We start from the raw sequence: 22221 nt of genomic DNA on the forward strand, positions 1-22221 counted from the left end.
CGCTCCGCCAGTCCCCGGCGCGGGGCGGGCGCGGGCCGCGTTCCCCTTCCGGGTCGGCGCGGGGCGGCGGGCGCTGCACGTGGGCGGCGGCAGGTAAGCGGCGGGGCCGGGTCGGAGCGGGCCGCCTCAGGCCGGTGCTGCCCGGCGTAGAGGGGCCGTGACGGGGCGCTCCCGTCTAACGGGGGAAGATGGAGGGGGGGAATGTGGGGTTGCCTTTCCCCTCCCCGCACCCCGACTCGCCGGGTGGGTGCCCCGAAATCGGGTTCGGTCGGTTGGCCCGGGGGGGCGGCCCCTCCGCAGGCCTGGGCGGCCCTGGGCCCGGCTGCCCCCCGCACAGGCCGGCAGCGAGGGTAGGAGGGGCCCTCAGATCTGCTGGTTGTTTGAACCCTGACATGGCTGCGGATACACGCACAGTGTGCCTCACCTGGGCTTTTTTAAAAGGATCTTAAGAGGGTGCCTTGCAAGAGGCAGGTAGAGAAATCCCGTGGATTGGTTATTGAGTAAGAGATGGGAAACCAAGTCGAAATAAACAGATTTCTCAGCAAAGGCAGAAAGTGTCACTGGGTCCCAAAGGCTTCTCTGCTGTAACTTGCTCCTAGGCTGAAATGTCCTGGGAAAGGATGTGGATAGCAAGGAGGAGAAACCACAAACAAGCAAATACAGGGTAATCATAGAATCATAGAATGGTTAGGGTTCAGGGTAATCATAGAATCGCAGAATCATAGAATGGTTAGGGTTGGAAGGGACGTCAGACATCATCTAGTTCCAACCCCCCTGCCCTGGGCAGGGACACCTCCCACTAGAGCAGGTTGCTCAAGGCCCCATCCAGCCTGGCCTTGAACACCTCCAGGGATGGGGCATCCACAACTTCCCTGGGCAACCTGTTCCAGTGTCTCACCACCCTCATAGTAAAAAGGTGCCTTCAAAGCGTCTTGTAATGCTAAGTAGGCAGTAAAGTGAAGGTCACTGTTAAATAAGTGAAAAGTCATACATACATGGAAACCCACCTCAACTATACTTACCGGTTTATATACATGTATATGCCTTGTCATTCAGGAAAGAGAGGGTAGATATTTCTGTCAAAATGTCATGCTTGGCAGCTGTCAAAAAGACAAATTGAAAGTTACAAACTAAGTAGGACAGCAATAAAGAATGAAACAAAAGAATCACCTCCTCACCGCTCCAGTAGACTGTCTTTTCAGGGCTGCCCTGCAGTTCTGGTTCCCTCCCACCACAAAAAGCAGACTCTGAAATGGGGAAAAGAGTGCCAGGGACAATGTGAGATATGGGATGGTTTCAGAATAAAGGAAGACCAAATAGACTAGGGCTTGCGTCATCTTGTTAAAGCAGTGCGCTAACATATCTTCATTTCATTTTTTAGAATGATAAAAAAGAAAAAGAGAAAAGAAGTTAATGTGGAACCTCTACAGGAAAAGAAAAAGGTGAAAAGTAGTAGGAGCCATATTGCCATTAAAATTGAGGAAGATGTTCAAACTGTCCTTAAAACTGAGGGTGACAACCAGCTTGAGACAAAAACAAAGGTAAGGAAAAAGGAAAATTTAATAGAAGATAACTGTATAGATCAATTAGAACTGAAGAAGAAGAAGAAGAAGAAAAACAAGAAAAAGAAAGTTGACTCTGAATTACTGGAAGAAGTACCTTCAGAAAGCTTTGTGAATGTAGGCGGCCATCTGGATTCAGAAGCTCAAGGAGAAATTAAAATTCTCAAAAAGAAGAAAAAAAAAGTTCAATGTCATTCCTACTTATCATTGGGGAATAATGAGAGTAGTGATGCAGAGCTTTCAAATCATCATACAGATGGTACAAAGGAAAATGAATATGCTTTTAAAAAAAGTAGAAAAAATACTGCTTTGAATTTAGAATTGGATGATGAAGTAACTGAGAAAAAAAAGGAAGTAACTAAGAAAAAAAAGAAGAAAAATAATTTTTCTTTTTCATTAGAGAATATCCAGGACAGTGAACATAAACAGTCAGAAAAAGTTCATAAAAAACCACACAAATACATTTCAGAAGAAAAAGCTTTTACTGGCGAAAACCATGGAACAGATATTATCCAGAATGATGGGGAGAATTACGTGAGAAGAAAGAAGAGGAAGAAAAAAAAAGATAAGTCCAACTCCTTTTTACCACTAGCAGATACTCAGGACAACACCTATGGAGTTCCTGACAGCCCCATTGCATTAAGTGACTTCAGCAAAAGGCAAAGAAAGAATTTCCAGGAAACCATATTGACAAATAGAGGGGAAGAGGACATGTCTGAGAACTCTGAAAGTATCAGAGAGACCAAGAAGAAGAAGAAGAGAAGCAAAGATGTTTCTTCCTTAACATGTGAAGATGACCAAGGCTACAGTCACAGGGCTCCTGATAAGCATCTCCCTGTAGAGCAAGAAGTTGAGTCTGAAGAAAAATTGCTTTCTGGAAAAAAATCCAGGAAGCATATCAAGGATAATAATGAAGTAATTGAGAAGAAAAAGAAAAAGAAGATTCAGAAAGAGGAGGAGGAAACAACATATACAAAAGTTTATTTAAGCAATGACAGTGCATCTAAAAGCCAAAAAATAACTCTACTAGAAAGCAGTAAAAAGAACAAAGAGAGTGAAATGAAGCGAGCTGAATGTGTCACTGGGGTTGTTGTAGATAGGGTATTATGCACCAGTAATCATTTGTTCTGTGACAAAAAAAGGAAAAAAAGAAAAAAAGAAGTACCACAGGACTCTGCTGAAGAACCAGGTTCAGAAGCAAATACAAAAAAGAAAAAGATCAAAAGAGAAGACCCGGGAAATAAGGCACTGGTAAGTTGTAAAGAAGAGTGTATCTTTGTGCCCTCCTGCTGAGGCATTGAAAGTTTCTAGGCAGGCAGTTTCCTGTTTTGCTGGCTGTTCTCCCTGTTCAGACCCATAGGTTACATTTTGGTTTTTGAGAAGCAGGATCAGCTGAGCTGTTGATTTCAGCATGTAGTAGTAGTGAAACGGGTAAGTATTTTTAATGCCTCCTGCTTCAGTCTTCCAGTGTTTCAGTTGTGAAAATGTAAAATGTGTAAATCACATATTAGAACAAACAGCAAGTACTGGCACAAAAAGAAAACTAGTATGTACAGTCAGATGCCCTTCTGTCCCTTTTTAAGGGGCAACAATTTAAGCAAAGGGGCAACACTCCTATAAAACAGGATTTTAATACTATGTCATTTAAGGTGAGCAGGTTGCAAACACTGGCAGCACGAGTGCATCTCATTGTGTTTGTTAGACTTTTCCTCAAGCTTTTGCTGCTGTTGCTGCTGAAATTGCATAGTGTTAGAAACAAGGGGCAAACTTAGCCAAAACCTGTTGTCTAACTTGGACAAAACTTTAGAGAAAATCCTAAGAATCACAAGTGTAGACTAGGCCATGAGCATAGATGTGTAAGTTCTGACAGAAAAATACTAGAGAACAACCTAAACACAAATTCTTAATTAAAAAAAAAAAAATCAGTGCAAGAAAATAGATAGATATGAGAGCTGTGTAAATTATAACTGAAGGTAACTGGAATTGTATCCAGGGTGACTGTTAGAGGAAATCCCATCCCAGAGCCTCGCAGTACTGCTGTTGCTGAAGTGAAGCAAACATGGAGAAGAACTGGTGAAAGATTTGAAATACAGAGGTTTCTTCTTTGATTATTTTTTTCCAAAAATTATACTATTAAGACCTGGTTTATTGCTTTAGCTTTTTTTTTTTTATTTTAATTTACTTCTTTTTTAAAATCTGATTAGTGTCATATTTTAAAGCTGTTTAAGTGCCTAAAGTTGGTACCTACGTGCCTAACCTCTGTTGTTGTGGTTGGGAATTAAGCTGCGAGAAGCTGAGAAATTCAAGAGGTATCTATCTGTATTTTTAGGTGCTTAAGCAACTTTGAAAAGAGTGCATTGCAGATCATTAGGAGCTTGTTATTTTTTTTTCGTAGCTAATGGGGAAACTACACTGCAGTTGTTTTTTTATCAAGAACTTGGAATGCTTGGCTTATTTAAAAGTCATGCACTAGTTAATGAAGCATCATTGAAGGTTTTTGTAAACTAGTGCTGGTGCTACCTGCCTCTCAAACACACTTCAGGGTGTCAGGAGCGTTGTAAGTGTTATGCACTCACATATGCAGTTTCTTCATGTTCTGTGGAAACCTGGCAGCTTTCTGGGGTCTAGTGCTAATAATTAAGTATAGATTTATATAAACAGGTTCTTCAGCCTTTGTGGAGACCCAGATACAGGTATTTTCCCCAAAGGTTTGTGTTGGGAGTATGTATGCGCATCAGTCATTAGGTGAGCAGATGCTTGGGGCTTTTTACTGAGGTTTCTCCTCTTGACCTTTCAAAGGACAAGCTGGTTTTGTTGCTGGGATATATTTTCTAATTAAATTGACATTGTCTTTTTGAGACTCTTAGACATTATTTGGATTCTTGCAGCTGCTCACATTCTGTGGAGACAAAATGAGCCTAACAACAAGAAGTAAACCTTCCTGAGGGGGGGGACCAATTACAATGGAAACCACAGCAAATGCTTCGCAAACAATTAAGGAGAAGGGCATAGGGTGATGCGTGTTTTGTTTCTCTTCCCTGTATTCAGCTCAGTCCTTTAATAATAAAAACTATTTCAGAGAAATTCTCCTGAAGATTGAAAAGCTTGGGTAAATCAGTCCTAGGGAAATATAGTTCCTGCCAGGCCAAAAGACACTGCCGTAATACATGGCTGATAACCTGGACTTCGTTTTACTGTGCCATTTTCTAGTCTCTAGTGTGTCACACACATGATGTATGCCTTGAAAAATCCTCTGTTGGGCTTCTGCAGCAAGCAAAAGAGTAAGTTTTAAAAGACAATGTGGAGCGATACCCACTTAATACCGTTTTCCCAACTGCATGCCATTGCAGTCAGCTTGGGCAGAGTGAGGAGGAGTGAGGACTCGGTTTACTTCTTTGCAGTTGTTTGCTTGCAGAGAGCATAATCCTGCCGTGTGTGACTGCGCTGCCCTTCCATGACGCTGGGGGACTGGCACACCTCCAGAGAGGGGTGATTTCTGCCACGCAGGAGCCGTCAGCCGGTCAGCAACGGATGGGAAACAGCAGGGAAGGGGGTGCCCCCTTCCTCATCTGCCACTTGACCTTCCAGCTAAAAAAAAAAAACCAAATACGTTGCAGCTGTTTGCGGAATCCTGTCACAACAGTTTTCCTACTTGTTTGAAGAGATCTGAAAAGACAGTACCAGGCCATCTAGAAATAAATTGGGGCTTGTTTTTAGGTTTTGGGTTTTTTCTTCTCATCCAAGAGAATGAGCTCTTCTTATTGCAGACTGTTCTCACATTTTTAATGGTGTGTGTACTTGTGTGTGTGTGTGAAATCAATGTATAAAAGGTAGCTTTGGAAAAGGAGGTAAATTATTCATGGCTTTAAATAAACCTGCAAACACTCAAAAAAGTAACAGCAGCTTCTGCTGACAGAAGTAAGTTACAAATCCTTTCCTTGTCTTAGTGTTCCCTGGCTATTTCATGCTTGGATTATTATGGTAGCTGTATCAATAGATCTTCACTTTGGCCAGCTTTTCCAGGTTGGTCTAAAGCTTATGGCTCTAATTTACCACTATCCTGGACTTACTACTTATCCTGTTACACTGGATGCCCAAAAATCTTATCCTTATTACAAATTTGGAAAAGAAAGGCTGAGGGCAATGATCTAGAAATGCCAGTCAATGGGAGCAGAAGCTGCTGAAGGGCTCTGGTTGGTGGCAGAGTTATTGGTGTCTGGCTGCCTATGGACTCTCCCACTGATCTACCTCCTGCCCCTCCATCCCTGCCGGAGCTCCTCTGTCTCCTCACATCAGCTCCCTGATCCTCACGTTCCTCTGTGGAACTAACGTGCTGTTTGCTGCCATTGTAGGAGACACTTTATGTACGTGTCACGCCTCTCCCTGTGCTCCTTCCAGACTGGAAGCTTCCTGGGGACCATCGTCTCCTCTGCATTTGTACAAGATGGCACACAATGCAGCTGCCTCCCAATTGTTTGGGTTTTCTTTTTGTTCTTTGAAGTTGCTATTTGGGTCAACAAGCCTCAAGCTTGTCCTGTGCCTTCAGAGGGGCCATTATCTTACCACCAAATTTTTATTTTTTTTTTAACTTTCACTCTTTCTGTCCCTATTTTCAGGTATAAATTTAAACTTCTATAAAACAGTTTCACTGGAAGTGACCCTGTCTGCAAATGTTACTATATGTGCAAGTGATGTTGGCAGGTCCCTTTTAATGTGTGAATTTTAAAAAAATCTTTTATCCTCTTTGTTAAAAAAGGGTATCTTCCTAGGGGAGAAAGTCTCTCCATAGGTGTACACAGGTTTAATTGGCATTTCTAGCTTAGATCTGACTATTTCTTGCTCCAGAACGGTACTACTGTATTGCTTAGCGTTTTTACTACTGTCATGGCCAGAGCTTTGTAAATTCTAATTAACCAGAATGAATAAAAATATTCATACGAGTCTTTTCCTGTTTTACAGGAACACGAAGATGATGTAACTATTGTGCAGGAAAAAAAAGGAAACTGTGATGAAATTAACATAGACAAGGTATGCTTTGTCTTAATTGTCTAAGATTTAAAGCAAGTCAGCATTTAATGTATGGATAGAATTTGTAACAAAAAACCTGCTTTGTTGCTTGCCTGTGCCAAGATTTCCCTAAACAGAGCTCTGCTTAAAATGTGCTTTACCTTCCATGGGTTAAGTCCAAAACATACAACTCCAGGCTTATTAGAAGCTTCTAAGTAGCTTATTAGGTGATACACAGGTTTCTTTGCCTCTCATCAATGTTGGCAGTTTCAGTGTAGCTCTTACCTGCAGTTAGAAGATTAAACATATCTGATTGATACAGCAAAACGTTCATTTAAAATACCACTAGAAAAACCACAGTTCTCATGTTGTGTGTGTAAAAGGATCACACATAACCTTTTAATTATCCTTGCAAAACTCTGAAGATAACTAATTATTTTGTTCTTCCCTTTCCATTGTGAATTAAATTAACTGTCATTTAACACACAGAAGATAGTGTCTTGTGCTGTTTTTTCTGCGTGCTAGGTGAGGCGGCAGGCTCTGCAAGAAGAAATCGATAGAGAATCTGGCAAAACTAAGGGTTTCAGTCCCAAAGTGGATCGGGTATGTATGAACTTAGACCTTGATCTGATGGAAATACTGTGTCCCAGAGCAAGTTCCTGAAAAAAGCACTGCAGTCTTTTTTGAATGTGGCTCAGGTACATGGCTTGGAAGAACAGCCTTCCTTCTGACTGTAAATTTAAGGTCATGCTATAGAACAAGTCAGGACAATCCCAGAAGAGTCTGGACCTGACCAGTGAACTCCAGCAGCAGTTGGCATTTTACAGAGCTCTAATTCCCATCATCAGTCCTCAAAACCAACTTTTTCTCTGGTTCCCCTAGAGAATGAGCCATGACAAATTGCTACAGAAGCATTTTCTGCTTAGTGTGAAATATAAATAATTCTAGGCTATGGATATAGCAGTCCCTGAGTTGTAGCTGAATTGTCTGGCAGACTGCAGACATTCAGAAACAGGGGGTGCTCAAGGAATAGTAGAAAGGGGTGACAACTGATAATACACGTGTGATATTTACAGTCAGTCCTCTTCTAACTTCTACTTCTTTCCTCCATCTCTTTGAAAGATGATTCTTTATTCTTTGCTTTTGCATCCTCCTTAGCCTGCCTCCTGACAGGTTTGCAGTAAGGTGGTGGGAGCTGCTGCAGTGGTGTTCAGCAGGGGTAGGAAGATTGAGGAGGAAAGAAAGCTTTGCTTGTAATTCGGGATTCTTGGTTGTTTCACAAGACTGCCAGATGCCTAGAAAGTTGGTATATACCTCAAACAAATGCCAGAAGCAACTCCTGTCGGTTTTTACAGAGAGGGAGGCAGGCTCCAATAGCTCTGGAACTGCATCTATCTAATAGTCTCTGAAATCATTTAGAGAAATGACATCCTTGGCAGGGGATCTCTGTTCTTTGGTGCTGATCTGTCTCTGTTTAGTCCTATGCAGCAGAATAGAAGCTATGAAAACTAATTAATCAGCTTCACAAAGAGTGAGCTGGAAATGCTGCTGTAAGAGCTGTGCATAGTGCCTGCCAGCAATTCACTTTAAAAAAATTAGAGGGTTTGACAAGCCATAATTATTTTTGCATCTGTGCAGATGTCTCCCATTCCAAAGGGGGGACACATATATGTGTGTACGTGTGCACACGTCTGTGTCACAGACCTGGGCTTACACAGCAACTTGTCTTTGAGCAAGGTAAAAATACTAAAGTATTATAGATAGTTTTCTTTTAATGGCAGATATTCTGGCCTGTGATACGGAATGATACTCCAGCCTTGCATTTTTTTAACTTAAAAAAACCTGCTCCAGCTTGCCTGCAATATTGCGTAGCATGCTGTGTGTTATGTTGGCTGTCTAGTGGAGAATGACTGTTTCATGCAAGCTACAACTGTTCAGTTGGAAGGATTTCAGGCTGATATAAACACACCACTAAACTCATGTTTTTTCCTTTGATGTAGCCAGCTCAGTCTGTTTAATTAACGACCAAACATTCCTCTATTTAATATCACCCCTCATTTTAAAGAAAAGATTGGGAGTAGCGGTCCTGCCAGAAATAGTTACAAATGACTGCACAGCTCCTACCTATAGCTCAGGAGTCAAATAAGATCCATAGATAATGAAGCCTTTCTTAGGTAAGCCAAGTTCATAAGCTTTGCAAATCCTATGATGTATCTTGGGTTGTCCACAAACAGCCAAATTCTGATTTTACTTGGACATTACCTCTATTCTCAGAAAAGAGCCAGTATCTGCAGACAAAAATCCTGGAGTGAACTAGTTCAAAGAATCCAGTGAAAGGCAGAGTTAAGGAATGGCAAAGTGCAAGGGAGGGGAGGCTTTAAGAGACCTATATTTAGACGTGTTGGATAAGGGTATGCTCTCAGTTTTTGCACCCTTGCAATATTAGTGGTAATTAGTGGGATGAGAATGCAAGTATTACTTAAAGCATATGCACCAGATTGAGCACTGTCTCCAAAACTAATATAACAAAACACTGCTGAAAACAGGAGCTACCTAACTAGGCACTGGGAAAATAAACCTTAACAGTGTGAAGTGACGGAGTGAAAGAGGATTAAGTCTGACAGTTGTCTGGGAATAAGAGGTCGGGTAATGTCTGGCTCTATGAGCTAGGTGGGTATTACCCAGAGAGCACAGAAGTCAAGATTCCTAAAGACAGAGGGAAAGGAGATTCGGAAAGTGCATTAAACCCTGTCTCCAGGTGAAATGAACTGAAATGCTAATGAAGATGCACTCATGCAGGGTGATGTCATTCTTTTACTGTGTCCTTTGAGAGGTACTGCCCATGGAATGACTGCTTCCCACCTTTGGCAGCCCTGTCACGTTTCTGTAGCTGGCTCTGTTCTGGCACAGCCAGAGATTGTCTTCCTTGGATTGTCTTTAATTTTAGTGTTAACCTGTTTTTTCTTCACAGGGTACAAAGTTCGGCCAGTGGAGTACAGCTGCTTTTCAAAGTTCTGAGGAAGAAATGAAGTTTTTTAGACTGATGGGTGGCTTCAAAAAGGGCTCTGTGCCCATCCAAAATCTCTCAGCAACTACAAACAAACCAAACATGGCTCTGAACAAGGAAGGGGAGGAGAAGTTACAGCAGGCTCTGAAGATGGAATTCGATAAAGCGATGGACTTGAAGCAACATAGAGGAATTGGTCTTGGATTTCAACCTGCTGCCAACAAAAAAGTATACATAGACAAATATACTACTAGATCTATAAAATTTGAAGATTAAAACTCTGAAGTAATAAAAAGAATGAAAATTCAACAGGCAAATTTATTTTCACTTTCCCCATCTTTTTACTTGAAATAAAATATGTAATGTTTAAGAAATTTGAGGCACTTCTTTTAGTACAGGTTTTTAACTGCATACGCCAGATTATGTGGAGCTGGGCCCTCACTTCTTGGTATTGTTTAATTTTAGTGTTAACCTGGTTTTGCTTCACAGGGTACAAAGTTTGGCCAGTGGAGTACAGCTGCTTTTCAAAGTTATTGTCTTTAATTTTAGTGTTAACCTGTTTTTTCTTCACAGGGTACAAAGTTCGGCCAGTGGAGTACAGCTGCTTTTCAAAGTTCTGAGGAAGAAATGAAGTTTTTTAGACTGATGGGTGGCTTCAAAAAGGGCTCTGTGCCCATCCAAAATCTCTCAGCAACTACAAACAAACCAAACATGGCTCTGAACAAGGAAGGGGAGGAGAAGTTACAGCAGGCTCTGAAGATGGAATTCGATAAAGCGATGGACTTGAAGCAACATAGAGGAATTGGTCTTGGATTTCAACCTGCTGCCAACAAAAAAGTATACATAGACAAATATACTACTAGATCTATAAAATTTGAAGATTAAAACTCTGAAGTAATAAAAAGAATGAAAATTCAACAGGCAAATTTATTTTCACTTTCCCCATCTTTTTACTTGAAATAAAATATGTAATGTTTAAGAAATTTGAGGCACTTCTTTTAGTACAGGTTTTTAACTGCATACGCCAGATTATGTGGAGCTGGGCCCTCACTTCAGCTAAACAGTAAGTTTTCAAAACCTTTACAATGTTTTCTACAAGGCAAGAGATGGTGTCCTTCAAAGATTGGAAATATACGGGCAATGCCTGCAACAAGTTGAAACATAGTAATATTTTTTTAAAATGCTGATTTCATAAATTTCTTTTTAGCTACATCACAGTGATTCAAAAGGATTTTAATGTTCTGTAAAATCCTCACATTTTTACACTCAGCGAGTGATAAAAAGTGATGGTGTTTTACTTCGAAGGAACACTACTGGTACGCCTACAAATTTTATGAAGGGAGACTTAACTTAGAAAGTAGTTTCTTCTATCATCTTCATATCTATCACATTCATAATAATGAATAGTGTGGAACATCCTGTATTTCAACTACGCTCTGGCAGTTGGATTTTCAAGCAGCTGTTACCTGTAAAAGCAGGTAAACGCTTTCTGCACAGCAGCACCAAATCTATGGATCTAAACTTCCTAAAGTAAAGAAAGCAAGGTAATTTTAATAATGTGCTTTTTGGGTTCACTATACATCAATGTGAATGAAATTTCTAACCTTTGGATTTTCAGACCACCTGTACCTTCACTGGCTTTTTAATAAGAGTACAAAATACGACACTGCATTTGTCACATTCAGAATTCAAGGATCCAAACCAGTCTGTCAGTGTCCTGCTTGAAGTCACAAAAATACAGTGAAAAAACTGATGTAATTTATCACTGACTGTGCCATTTGTTACAGGAGACAGTGTTGTCAAGTTTTAGTGTAGCTCTGGTTCCTAAGCAGAACAAGGTGACCATCTCTCATGTCCATGCCTGCTATAGTGTAACAGTGGCCAATTTGCAGGGGAACCTCACGCCCCAGAATTAGGTTAGTGTCTCTCCTTAACTGCCTCATTGTTTTTCTGCCCAGTTACCTGTCCTTTCTGATAAGCTCTTGCCAACTGATCTACTGTATTTCTAGCTCTTTTAAGGCAACCTCAGTTTTCACAGTAGTCTTTTCCAGTGGACTGCTCCACCTGAAACCTTAACAAAACAGCAGTTGGTTCTGCTGCATTTTGGGCAACTCCTGAGAGGAAGTGAAAATTATGCAGAGACTCCAGCTTAAGGTGTTGCCCTTATGGAATGGAATGAATCCATTCCCATACCTGGGAAGAGGAGATGCTGAACCACTTCCTGCAGGATCTGAACTTGCCTTTGAGGAAACCATCTCCTTAAGTGTCATGTAAAACGGGTACTACCTCAGGGTGAGGCTGTTTTACACCAGTGCTCTTAAAGCTCAGCAATAAGCTTCAGCTGTTGCTTTACTTAAGTACAGGTACTGGAGGTTCTGTTTTCTTGTCCGAGTCAAGACAAATGCTGAATTCAGGCCCTCAACTACCTGCCTGGCAAAAAAAAAAAAAAAAAAAAAAAAAAAAAAAAATCCATCCCCGCCCGGAAAAAAAAAAAAAAAAAAAAAAAAAAGTTAAAATAAAGGAATGGGTAGAAAATTTCAACTAGTGACTTCATTTAGAAGGAGGGGGACAGCATGTACAGCTTTCTGCTGCAGAGCCAGTTTTGGATGGGTAGTGACTGGTCTTGCTCTGCCACTGATGATGATGCTGAAGGTGATATTGGTCCTCACGTTATCTGTGCATAAGGATTCACTTTCCCATCTAGAACTGCATAATGTATACTGGTGTGTTGCTCAACTATAGCTTTGTGGATGGCCTGGCACCTTCCTCTTGATGTCATTGTTTGAGAAACAAGATCCATACCTGGGGAAAAACCATCAGCTTTTTTCAAGCAGTCAAACTTGGTCAGGCCTGAATAGTTGCTATATACAGAAGAAAGAGGAGGTCTATAATAAGTAGAGTGCTTTAACTAAAATTACTTTTGCTCTGACGTGGAAGCAAGCCAAAAGTTTATTAGAGGGGTTATGTTAGCTTCTATGCTAGATGTTTAGAATTTGCTCCTGATAACTATCCAGAGCTTTCTGCCTGTCCTTGAGCTATTTTTACACTAATAAAAACAGTAGTAAAACATTTGAAAGCATTTCTCATGGCGGTCTTGCATCAATAAAGAAACCAAAGTTACACTATGCTCAAAAGACAACAGGCAAAAATTGGTGCCTGCATGGGGCAAAGGAAGGGTCGGGACCTTTGTAACCGTCCTGTAGGAGTTTCCATTTCACAGAATCTGGAATGACTCCGCACTGGGTTTAGAGCAGGACATTTGCCCTCAAAGAGCAATTTCTGCCGTACCACAGCTGCTTGGTGTGACCCACTTGGAGGTTTAGAGAGCTCAGAGTTTAGTCCCACTTACCCAGTTCGTGGTTTTTGTCTCCAAGCCCAACAGGAAGAATCATCAAAGTGCTTCTGAGAGTTGTTTTGTGCAGCTGCAGCAAGAAGGAAAGCTGCATTACAGTGGGACACGATAACGTGCAGTACGATCATTTCATTACCTGTGCACAGTTTATATAGAATTAAAGGAAAGTCAGTATAATTAAAATACCTATGTACTAAAGGTTGGAAAGGTTCTGTATCAAGTTGATACCTCTCCATTATTATCTTGTATTCCTGCAATTTTACTCTGCTTACGTGTCTGTACCAGGACCAAAGGGTCTCATATCAGTTCTTTACCACCTTAACACAAAATACATATTTTAGATGTACCCTGCTTCAATAACCACTGAGGAGATGGAAAACATGAAACAAGGCTAGTTTAATAATTTGGTTGGTATTTATTATCAGCTTGCTAACTCCTTAAGTATATGACTCTAACAAAACCGATTGCTTGTTTAGCCTTAACAAAATAAAACATTTTTCTGCAAAAGTGTATCTTAATATCCATATAAGGATTTAGCTCATGAAAATACTTACCGCTAAGCAAAAGCAGCAGTAGATACAAGGTCTCAACATGGTTCCTTACCGTGGGATGGAAATGGGGAGAGTGAAATTTATTAGGTGTAATAGCAGCACATGTAACTAAATTCCCCAGGGATAAGGTGATGAATTTGTATATGCAAAAACTCCCCCAGAACAAACGGATGAACTGCAAATTGTTTTATTCAGTGATACAGTGTACTTTGCGAATATAGAGTACTTTGCATACATTTCCATTTTCCTTTGCAGACAGCACTTAAAAATTCCTTCCATTTTACAAAACACAGTTGAGCTAAAATGAAAGCATAAACATGTCTGTGAAAATGTATTGTAGAAATTAGAACAGTAAGACCCCAGGCATTTTTCTCTTTTACTGGAACTGACCAAACAAATGTTGGCAGCGTCCCAAAGCAGAAAGATGACTTAGTAGCATTATTATATTGAAATGCTGCTTTCTATACAGAAGAAAGACTATTCTGCAAGTGGGATGAAGTTTGGAGGCTGTGACTTGATCCGTGCAGATTATCTTCTTCCTTTGTTGCTAAAATGACAACAGATTAGATCTGGAAAGGCTTTTGCAACCATAGAGGTTCAAAATACTCTTTACTGAAACAGAAATTCAGGTTAAATTATTGCACAGAACAGTTTTACCTGTGTCCAAGTAAATCTGTCACACTAAGTAAAATAAAAATACACTGAATTCCTCCAGGCAAAAATCTAGATCAGTGATTTCTGGGCTCGGCTACGTGCTCCCTTGTACAGATGACTCCATGGAAAAGAGGCAGCATCAGGTCCTGGACTGCAGAGGCAGCCGAAGGGCCAAGTCTGTGAAGTGACTCATTTCAGGTTGTTTGCTTCGCCTCTTGATGTATTCTAGTGTTTTCACCTGGGTGTGAAACAAAAGATATTTTGAGATTTTTCGTGTCTTTCTCTTTTCTTATTTCATAGGCTATCATTTAATCTATGCCAAGGTATTTCAATAGACACTCTCATGATTTTCCTTAAATATCACATTTCTCACTCCAGAGCTTGTTATCACATCTATTTTTCTTAAAGGCCCTGGAATATCCACTTTCCAAGCTTGCACCATGCTGTTCCTCAAAAAAAAAGGGCTGTATTTCTCTTAAAGGAGTTTCTATACTGAAAAGAAGTTAAAGCACCCAACATCTCCAAGTTCTTTAATGTGTAAAATACATTTAGAAGTGCTAGAAAGATACAGACCACTTGAAATAGGAGAAGCTGCCCATTCATGAAGAAGTATTTAAAAATAAGTTGGTTTTTAAAGCTCATTTAATATTTTTTTTTAAGAGAGCAACTTGTAAAGACATTAGGTTTATTCAGATTAAGAAAATGTTACCTTTTCCCAAACAAGGAGCCAAAAAAGATCAAAAAAGTAAAATTTTTCTGCATTATATTTTCCTTACCATAGTCTTGGTGTCAGCAAAGCCATGTTTCTGAGCAAGGTTCCAGAGATTGACTGAAAGCTGGTTGAGTTTGTTGTTTCGTAGATCTCCATGAGCTAAAATGGTGTTAAAGAAATAGAGTGCCAACTGGCTCTGTCGCTTTAGGGTCTATAATGAAAAAAAATTCCTGTATTACCATATAATCATCCCAGAACATCCAGCATAACCTCTCTGGGTTCTCTGAACTCTTAGAAGTGCAAGGGGCAGATACTCGTTCTGTAATGCACAGCAATAATTACAGACACAATAACATGGGCATAATTTCTATGTTCCATTCAAAATGCAACAAGTAGTGATAATCATGAATCAACCTAAGTTGCTGTAAATAAAGTAATTACACAAGACCCCTCCATCTCATACCACTTTGGCACAGCACAGTATGTAGCTCTGACTCAAGACTCCCTACAATTGTACAGAAATCACCCTCCCACCAACCAACCTTGCACTTGCATCACCACGGCTATGTATTTTTTAGAGAGACCATCATCAATCTAGATTAATGCAACTTCAGGCTTTTTCCAGCAGTCTATTCTAATTTCATTTATTTAACCAAGGACATTTTTTCCCTGCTATTCTTTCACTGAAACATTGGTGATACCAACACGTTTGCACCATATTTGCAGCTGTGTTCCCTAAAATTGCTGAGGAGAGACCTTGAGAAAGACCGTGCCCTTTGGCCTCTGCGGAGTGGTTCTGGGACACAGAAGATCCTGTGCTAAGATTTCGGGTTACTATCACCCTGATTTGAGATGAATGAAAAACAGAAGTAATTAAAACGCTATTGCAGATTCTGCCTATTCCTACAAAGTAAGTTTTAAAAGGCCAAGAGGACAAATTATTATTGGATGCCTCTGAGAGGCAGTATTTGTTTATACTGCTTTGCTGCAGCCGTCCTTTGGTCTGCTCAAGACAGACCACTGCTAAAAGCACAGCTCCATTCCACACACAAACCACAGCAGCAGAGCAGTAGCTAGACCAAAACTGTCAGCTGAGCACCTCGATTAATGAACTTAACATTTCACTTCAGCCCTCTCAGTTCATTACATGTTAGGGTAGGTAATATACAGCGCTCAGATACGGAGTTACAAGAAGAAAGAGGCAGAGGTTGGGATACGGGGAGTGCAGGGATCTCTGTGACCTGTGCTCTCCTGACATGATACCGAAGCAGCCATCCAGCCTCTGTCCTTTCCCTAAGGGACTGAAAGTAAATTAATTTCCCTTCTCACTGCCAGCAGAAGAGAGGTCAGATGCTATTAATCAAAGAAATGGCACACACTGAGTTATCGGTCCTCCAGATAAATATGCAAAAGGAGAGAGCCATGCAATTAAAGAATTGGCTAACTAGGAAAGAGGACACAGCATGCCCCAAAAGAGGAGCATCAGACAGCTACTGTACGTATGTGACACAGAGTACATTTGTACATGCAGAACAAATGTGACCCATTAGAAACCCTGCACACACTCTCACACACACACTCATGCATATGCAATGCCCAGAGCTGCTCAAGGCCCCAGGAAAAGTTCCCTAAACACTAAATTAATTACATGAAACAACCAAGAAGACAGCTTTTCCTGTAACAGTTATCTATGCTAGCAATTTCCATCCCAATAGCTCCAAAACCTGTTTATAGGCTAACACCACAACCATCATTTGGGAGCACTGAACTGTACCCCCTACCAGATAGAGAAATTCAATTGAACAGTCTACTCCAGCAGCAGTAACACAAAGAGGAGAAATACAACTCAAGGAAACAATAAAAGGGAAGGCAGTGATACTCAAACACTTGAATATTACTGTAGTATTTCTTTCATAGAACTAACATCCTTCAGGGATGGGATATGGGATACAGTCAGTGAGTCCACGTTTTGCCACATTATTCACCAGACATACAGCCTTCCACTGGCCACATCACCATTTATCATCCTGCATTAGCAAAATAAGGGGTTACCTATAATTTTTTTTTCCCATTGATCATCTAATGCCTGTGTGTCTTCTGCTGAATACAAATTTCAAAGAAGTTCCTGGGAATTGCTCAGAGGTTTCCTCACAAGAAGTGGGACAGTTAAATTATTGGACAGAATGCAAAAGCAGCAGTACTCCAGTCTGAGTATCAGCTAGCGAGGTTTTCCAGGCAGCATCAATGCAAATACAAAATCCACTCTTGAAAATAAGGATGACATTTTGACTAATTTGAAACACATGTACTTCAAAAAGAATCAAACTTGAAAAAGGATCTAGAAACACATTGAAGAGCTGGAAGGATGACACACACACTAACTCTCATCGTATTGGGGCAGGTATAACACACCGGATTTTGGCATCTTCTCATCAGTTACATGGGAGTTAGGACTCTCCAACTCTGAGGCAAAGAAGTGGAGTTGACAGGCACCCCACCAGCCACAGCTCTTCATCGCAACGCACCCATCCTCTTGCTGAGCCATCAGCGGGCAAACGGGGCAAAACAGGCACCTCCTCTACCTGCAATGTCTTCAGGAAACTGCAGCAGGAAATTCTCTTGCCTCCCTCTTCCCAAAGAGGAACAAAATGTTTAACCACCTTTAGAAAATCTTGGCCAAGGACACAAAATTCTTCAGGATGCATAACCATTTCTCAATTTAAAACATACCCACAAACAGGGAACTATCTCCAGCTCTGGTTCTAGTTTAAACACATGTGAAATCAACTGAAGTTTTTATAAGTATATATAAAATAAAAGATCAGTTGTGTTGATAGGAGAAGCCTCAAAGCATATCCAGGAATTGCTTTCTACTGTTCCATTTTTGATGCTTCCAGTATCTAGTAGTACATGGGAAGACTGCCATCCTAACATGGCACTGCCAAGGATACAAGACGCTCCTAATGGTTTGGATTAGAAGTCATATTTGAATCAAACATACTCCATCTGGATATTTATCACTGAGTTGCCAATGGCAAGGTATTCACATTGCTAAGAAACCCAGAGCATAAGATTCGTCTTCCACCCACACAAAAGCAGGGAGGATTCACTGATACATGCTCTGATGACCAGAAACAGCTTGAACTTTACAGAACTGTCCAGAACAGAAAATTTCTATTCAAACAGATAAATGAAGCATTCTCTAATACTGCGAAAAGACCATGCTGTGTTAATGTAAGATACATTGTTCTCTTCCAAATTGCCATTTTGGTGAAAGCATTGTATTTTGAGAAAAAATTATTTTCCTTTATAGCTTTTAAAGGAAATGAACCAATAAAATCGCAGAATCATCAAAGGCTTGTTCATTTAAATGAGCAGCCAAGCAGATGAATAATAAAAGGTCACCAACACTGAAGCAATCCAAATACCACAGTGATTTTATGATTGGTTCTACTTTAGCACAAATTGAGGTCTCTGACAATATTCTCGTCGCCTCTATTTCCTCAGCAACAACAGCTTCCTCAAAAAACTATTCAGTCTTACAAAACAATTTTTATCTAATTCTCTCAAGGACTTTTACTCAACAGATCAAAATAAATGCTCTCCCTTTGTAAATAAGGATAGACGGAGGAGTAAATCCAAGGCCACAGAGGCAAAGGCAGGGCAAGAACCTATATCCATGCTGCTTAGCTTTAAATCCAGTTTTCTATGCAACAACTGCTTCAGTGAAATAACACAGGATCTCATTATTCAAAGTATTAAGCCTGAAAGCAGGAAAAAAAAAAGCCTGTCAAAACCCACAGCCCTACAAACATTCCCACCGCATATTCCATATAGGAGTTAGATGCAAAAAATCCTTAATATACAACCTGCAGTCCTGAGCACTCCGTTAAAAATCTTCCAATACCTGCTTGGACACTCCTAGCTGTGCAAGAATGGTTGTTTTCTGTTGTTATTATTTTGAAAAAGAATTGCTATTCATTGTGGTGACAGGTACAATGATGTAGAGGCATTTGAGCAAAGGATTTATTCATCTTACTTCTCTCCAATTGTTCAAAGAAGGATTAAAAAGGATAGCAAAAGCAGAGAAAAGGCTAAAATTCGCATAGTGTCATCCAAATATTCACTTAATACATCCTGTATTGGCAAACACTACAGGCTGCTGTGCAAACAGGCGATCTAAAACATTCCATCAAATTATTCATCCCCTGCCCTCCCATTTCAGTCTCCAAGCCACAAGATCTCTATCATTATGCAGCAGTTTAATAAGGGGTGGTTAGGAAGTTGTGGAGGGGTTCAATCGCAGAAACAGGTACATTAGCAGAACAGTAAGTTCTCATTATTTCAGTAATACTGAAAACATTAGTCACCTGCCTTTCACATTCAATCCATTAAGCTATTTTTGATCTCTCAGAGCCTCTGAACTCCAATCAAGAAATTCAATAAGCTGACTAGAGTTTTCTATATTTTATATTGAACAAATATAACTCTGTACTAAAACCAAGGTAAAGCCAAAACATGTTTGCCCTCCCTCTGCACCTCCCTCCTGACTTCATCCTAACAAAACTTTTTGGGACGCAAAACTTTTACAAAGTAAAGGTGCTTTCCACTGTATTTTACCCAGTAATGGACTAACTATGAATTCTCACTTTGCCCATTACAGAATTAGACATTTCAGGCTACCATTAACTTTACTGGCAAGAAAATATGGTTTATTTACAGAGAATGAAAAGCGACAGCCAGGAGGAAACAACAGGAAGGATGGACATGGAACAGATTTTAAGCATAATTATACCACAGTCACAGGAGTGACTGTGGCACTGTCTCCAACTCTCGAGCTTAGGCCAATAATTGCAATACCAGCAACATGGAGCTCATTATAGGCAGAGAGACTCTCATAAGAAAAACAAAGTTAACCCACACTGAGCATCAAATTTCCATAACCAAACTACACCAGGACTCAAGCTGGTGAATTTAAAGCGAAGTCTAACCTCATTATGCTGCTCTGCAATGATCATTCTGCACTGCAGCAGAATCACACCCTTTGGTGCAGCGCCACGATGGATACCACAGAGCACACCAGAGCAACTTCTTGCTTGTCGGTTCTATCATCAGACTACCCATGTACAGCACACAGCTCACCAGGTAACTTTAGCCTGCAGCTTAAAAATGGATTTTAAATGCTACATGATCTCTTTCACATCATTAGGTCTTTCCACCACAAAGCTGCCTACATGACTGATTCAATTTTTAACTAAAATTACCGAATTTCCCCTTGTTGTAAGGTTCCTGGAGCTTTCTAAAGGACCAGTGCCTGGTCAAGAAGGCAGTCTGTTTATTCAACTCCAAAGTAATTTTGGGTTTGTATTGAATCAAGCTGAGTAAGAACATACCTCTTCTTTTCCAAGGGTTTTCAGATGATCCAGGATTTGTGCTATCACTGTTTCACACAGTTTATTAATTTCAGCCAGGAACTTGGAGTCTCCACCATACAGGCTATCGTTGGAATCAACTGCAGAGATAAAATCAAGCTCAGGTCTGGCTAAAGAGCTATACATTTGTTTGCTACTGAAAACACCAGCTATTTATAGAAGACCAGACTTGGAAGTTATAAAGTGACCCTCCTCCACCAAACACAAACCTAACAATCTTGTTTAAGTGTCTACCACTTGGTTGCCTACTATGTCCTCTTGATTTTAGGAACAAAACACTGAAAAGAATCTTCTAGATTAAAGCCAGTCCTGTATTCCTGGATGCAGCCTGGTTCAAAAATACCTGCTAGACTTAAATGCAAAGCAACATACAGTGTCAATTTTCAATTATTCTACAGAGACAGACTCTGTGCTCCCATCAGTTTAGAACAGTATGGTCATCATCTTTAATGGCAGCAGAACTGGGCCAAACAGGTTATGTTTTAATCACCGAAAAACCCCAAGGTTTTCAAAGGAAACTGAGTTCAAATTTTTTTTTTTTTTCCTGAAATAAAACCTTGATTACCTCAAAGTCACAGAGGGAAATTCAGAAAGTGTATTTTCAATTTCGAAGTCCTTGAAGGACTTTTTGGAGGGCGAGAACTCTTGAAGTTTTTAGAGCTTATATAATTGTGATTTTAAATATGTGGTTTGGTCTCATTTACTTATAATGTTTTATTAAGAAGTTATAAGAAATTTTAAAGTTTAAGTGTGTTCTGGGTAAATCAGAGAACACATAAGATAAAAAGTGATCCCTTGTTCCCAAGTAAAGTTAATTTTAAGAAGCCAAGGTACATGGTCAAAAAACAAACACCATCCAACTACAGGTTAAAAATTACTAGTTTGTATTTCCGTGCTTCTCTCCATTGAAATCTAATTAATTTAAATTTCTCCTTTGGGGATTATGCAGTTCATTTTTGTCATACAAAAAATGGAATGAAAGGCAAAGTAGCTAAACCATGCTTCCTTACAGAATTTGAACAGTATATTTACTATAGAGAAGTTGTTCAACTGACAACTATTTTCTGTGCTGCCAACTGCAAGAGATACTTTGTCATGGTTAGTAACTCTGGTGGACTATTCACCAGAACTACAGAATATATTCCAGCCTGCCACTTTGTGAGAGCCCTGTGCAACCAAAAAAAAAAATATTAAATAGACAAACTATCTTGGCCTCTCAGATTAACTAATCTTGACATTATGCTTTAAAAGACTTGATTAATAGTCTACCTTAATTTAGTAACCTCTCTATGATCAGAAGGCAAACACTCAAATTTTAGAGCAATCAAAATTTTATTACAAAAAGACTACAGCCACTTTATAAAATGCAAAATCTTTATAATTTTTTTTCTAGCTATTCTGAAGATTTTTGCAAGTTACCACTACAGTTTCCAAACCTGAAAGTGCCTTCAAAGCAGCAAATACATCATCTAAATACTGATGACTAGGCATCACATGCTGAAAACTGGAGTTGTTAATAAATGTGAAGGAAACACCAATGTAAGTGTAAATCAAGTTGATACTTTAGACTACAAAAAAACCCTCTCCATACATATAAAATACAGTATTTTATATTTATATTTACTTGAAAAGTTCACAGCTCTAAGTATTTGCATCAACGCCGCCAGGAACAAACCAAGTAAACCGCTCTGCACAGATTCATTTTAGAGAACAGACTGTACTTCTGGTTGGCAGCCACCTCCTGTGATTATTTTTAAGTTACAATATCTGGACCTGCATAGGAAAAGGATCCATTCTGTGAGATTGACTGTCATTTACCTTCATTAACTAGGAAGAGCGATAACACAATACTATAAATCGCACAGTGGAATGCAAGGATCCAGAGCCACCCTTATGTATTACCTTTATCTACACGGTAGATATATGCTTCTTGAGCCATTGCAG

General features: G+C 40.0%; 2 protein-coding genes across 5 annotated transcripts in view; one reads left to right on the top strand and one right to left on the bottom strand.

Annotated features, from left to right (window-relative positions):
• Nucleotides 1–35: 35 nt before the first annotated feature.
• Nucleotides 36–10559, top strand: KNOP1 (lysine-rich nucleolar protein 1). Of its 3 annotated transcripts, XM_014936724.1 has the most exons (6): nt 36–93; nt 1382–2813; nt 6522–6590; nt 7095–7172; nt 10066–10106; nt 10191–10559. In XM_014936724.1, exons 2-6 carry the CDS (start codon nt 1383–1385, stop codon nt 10459–10461), a joined length of 1890 nt encoding a protein of 629 aa, XP_014792210.1. In that variant the 5' UTR covers nt 36–93; nt 1382; the 3' UTR covers nt 10462–10559. The 3 variants fall into 3 exon arrangements, with proteins under 3 accessions (XP_014792210.1, XP_014792209.1, XP_014792211.1); XM_014936723.1 differs by lacking the exons at nt 10066–10106; nt 10191–10559 and adding an exon at nt 9541–9950; XM_014936725.1 differs by lacking the exons at nt 7095–7172; nt 10066–10106; nt 10191–10559 and adding an exon at nt 9541–9950.
• A 3091-nt stretch (nt 10560–13650) lies between these two features.
• Nucleotides 13651–22221, bottom strand: part of LOC106884901 (chromosome unknown open reading frame, human C16orf62) — a 53327-nt gene continuing 44756 nt past the window's right edge. For both annotated transcript variants that reach the window (XM_014936651.1, XM_014936652.1), the window contains 3 exons: nt 20239–20357; nt 14910–15056; nt 13651–14371 (listed from right to left, as the gene is read on the bottom strand). In XM_014936651.1, coding sequence (XP_014792137.1) covers nt 14273–14371; nt 14910–15056; nt 20239–20357 — 365 coding nt within the window. In that variant the 3' untranslated portion in view covers nt 13651–14272. The remainder of the gene's footprint in view (nt 14372–14909; nt 15057–20238; nt 20358–22221) is intronic.

This window comes from Calidris pugnax, unplaced genomic scaffold (assembly GCF_001431845.1).
Source record: "Calidris pugnax isolate Ruff unplaced genomic scaffold, ASM143184v1 scaffold17, whole genome shotgun sequence".
NCBI classification, from domain to species: Eukaryota; Metazoa; Chordata; class Aves; order Charadriiformes; family Scolopacidae; genus Calidris; species Calidris pugnax.

Coding starts and splice junctions, on each gene's coding strand:
- KNOP1 (XM_014936724.1), top strand. CDS start 1,383: ATGATAAAAAAGAAAAAGAGAAAAGAAGTTAATGTGGAACCTCTACAG. Junction 2,814..6,521: donor ACCCGGGAAATAAGGCACTG/GTAAGTTGTAAA, acceptor CCTGTTTTACAG/GAACACGAAGATGATGTAAC. Junction 10,107..10,190: donor AGTACAGCTGCTTTTCAAAG/TTATTGTCTTTA, acceptor TGCTTTTCAAAG/TTCTGAGGAAGAAATGAAGT.